Source organism: Humulus lupulus, chromosome 3 (assembly GCF_963169125.1).
Source record: "Humulus lupulus chromosome 3, drHumLupu1.1, whole genome shotgun sequence".
In the NCBI taxonomy this organism is placed as follows: domain Eukaryota; kingdom Viridiplantae; phylum Streptophyta; class Magnoliopsida; order Rosales; family Cannabaceae; genus Humulus; species Humulus lupulus.
The window spans coordinates 205,282,431-205,283,989 of NC_084795.1; the positions used below are offsets into that span (position 1 = coordinate 205,282,431).

Below are 1,559 nucleotides of genomic sequence, written 5' to 3' on the forward strand. Positions count from 1 at the left end.
TAATTAGCTACCACAGTGACTCCCCCTTTCTTAGGCACACATTGAATCGGGCTGACCCACGAACTATCTGATATTGGGTATATAATACCAGCATCAAGCCACTTAATCACCTCCTTTTTTACCACTTCCTTCATAATGGAATTAAACCCTCTTTATTGTTCAACATAATTGTTGTAGGAATCTTCCATCAAAATCTTATGCATACAAAGTGAGGGACTTATACCCCTTATATCTGCCATAGTCCAACCAATAGCCTTCTTGTATTTCTTCAACACATCAAGCAGCATATTCTCTTTTTCAACCCCCAACAATGCAGAAATAGACACTAGTAAAGTCTCTTCACAACCCAAATAAGCATACTTCAAGTGACTAGGCAAGGGATTCAATTCCAACTTTGGTGGTTCTTAAATAAATGGCTTGGAAGGCTTGAAATTTCTTTCCAATAACTCTAAGGACTCAAAATTCCTTCCAACTTTAGTAAAAGGCTGCCTGGATTCCTCCCATGTAACTTGGGTTTCTTCCTCTTCACTCATTTCTTCAAGCTCTTCAAGTGAAATCACTCCCAATCCATATTTAGAAGTTTCTTTTAGCAATTTTTCAGCCACAATAGTGTCAATAACACTCAAAGAAGAGCATTCCTCAATCTCATCCAGGAACTTCATAGAGTTGAACACATTAAAGGTCACTTGTTGGTCATTCACTCTCATAGTAAGCTCTCCTTTTTTAACATCAATCAATGTCCTTCCAATAGCAAGAAAGGGTCTTCCCAAATTTATTGGAACATCTCTATCCACTTCATAATCAAGAATAATGAAATCCGCTTGAAAAATGAATTTATCAACTTGCACTAGTACATCTTCAATCTTGCCTTTCAGTTGTGCCATACATCGATCCGCTAATTGCAAAGTGACTGTGGTTGGCCTTGCTTTTGCAATTCCCAACTTCTTGAAAATCGACATGGGCATCAAATTGATACAAGCCCCTAAGTCACAAAGTGCTCTACCAACATCTCTACAACCAATAGAACAAGGAATTGTAAAGCTACCCGGGTCTTTCAATTTAGGAGGAATTTTATTCTTCAATATAGCACTACAACCTTCAATCAAAGCCACCATTTATTCTTGGTTAAAATATCCTTCAAGAATTTCACATAGTTGGGCATTTGTTCCAAAGCTTCCACCAACGGTATATTGATGTGAAGTTGTTTCAAAACATTTAAAAATCTTCGAAATTGACCATCTTGTTGCTGCTTTTGAAATCGCTGAGGAAATGGTGGAGGAAGCTTACTCATAGTGTAACGGCCCAAATTCACTAATAAGGCTTAAGGGCCTCGATTAGTGTGCCTGGAGGGCATAATGGGAATTATGTGTGACTTTAATGATTAAGATGCATGATTATAATTTAAAGCATGTTATATGACTATTTGAATATTTGAGATGCATGACTATGTGTATTAGTATGCATGTAGGCCCTGATTAGGTTAGAGGGGCATAATCGTAATTTTAGCTATTATGGGCATAACTGCTTTGATATATGTGATAATTTTCGAGACCACATTA

At 37.2% G+C, this 1,559-nt stretch overlaps 1 protein-coding gene across 1 annotated transcript; it reads right to left on the reverse strand.

The window, feature by feature from the left end:
* Positions 1-404: 404 nt before the first annotated feature.
* Positions 405-1,115, reverse strand: LOC133825337 (uncharacterized). Its single transcript, XM_062258295.1, has one exon. It carries the CDS (start codon positions 1,113-1,115, stop codon positions 405-407), a length of 711 nt encoding a protein of 236 aa, XP_062114279.1.
* Positions 1,116-1,559: the final 444 nt, after the last annotated feature.

Excerpts from the sequence above, each read along its gene's own strand:
- LOC133825337 (XM_062258295.1), bottom strand. The coding sequence starts at position 1,115 with ATGGTGGCTTTGATTGAAGGTTGTAGTGCTATATTGAAGAATAAAATT.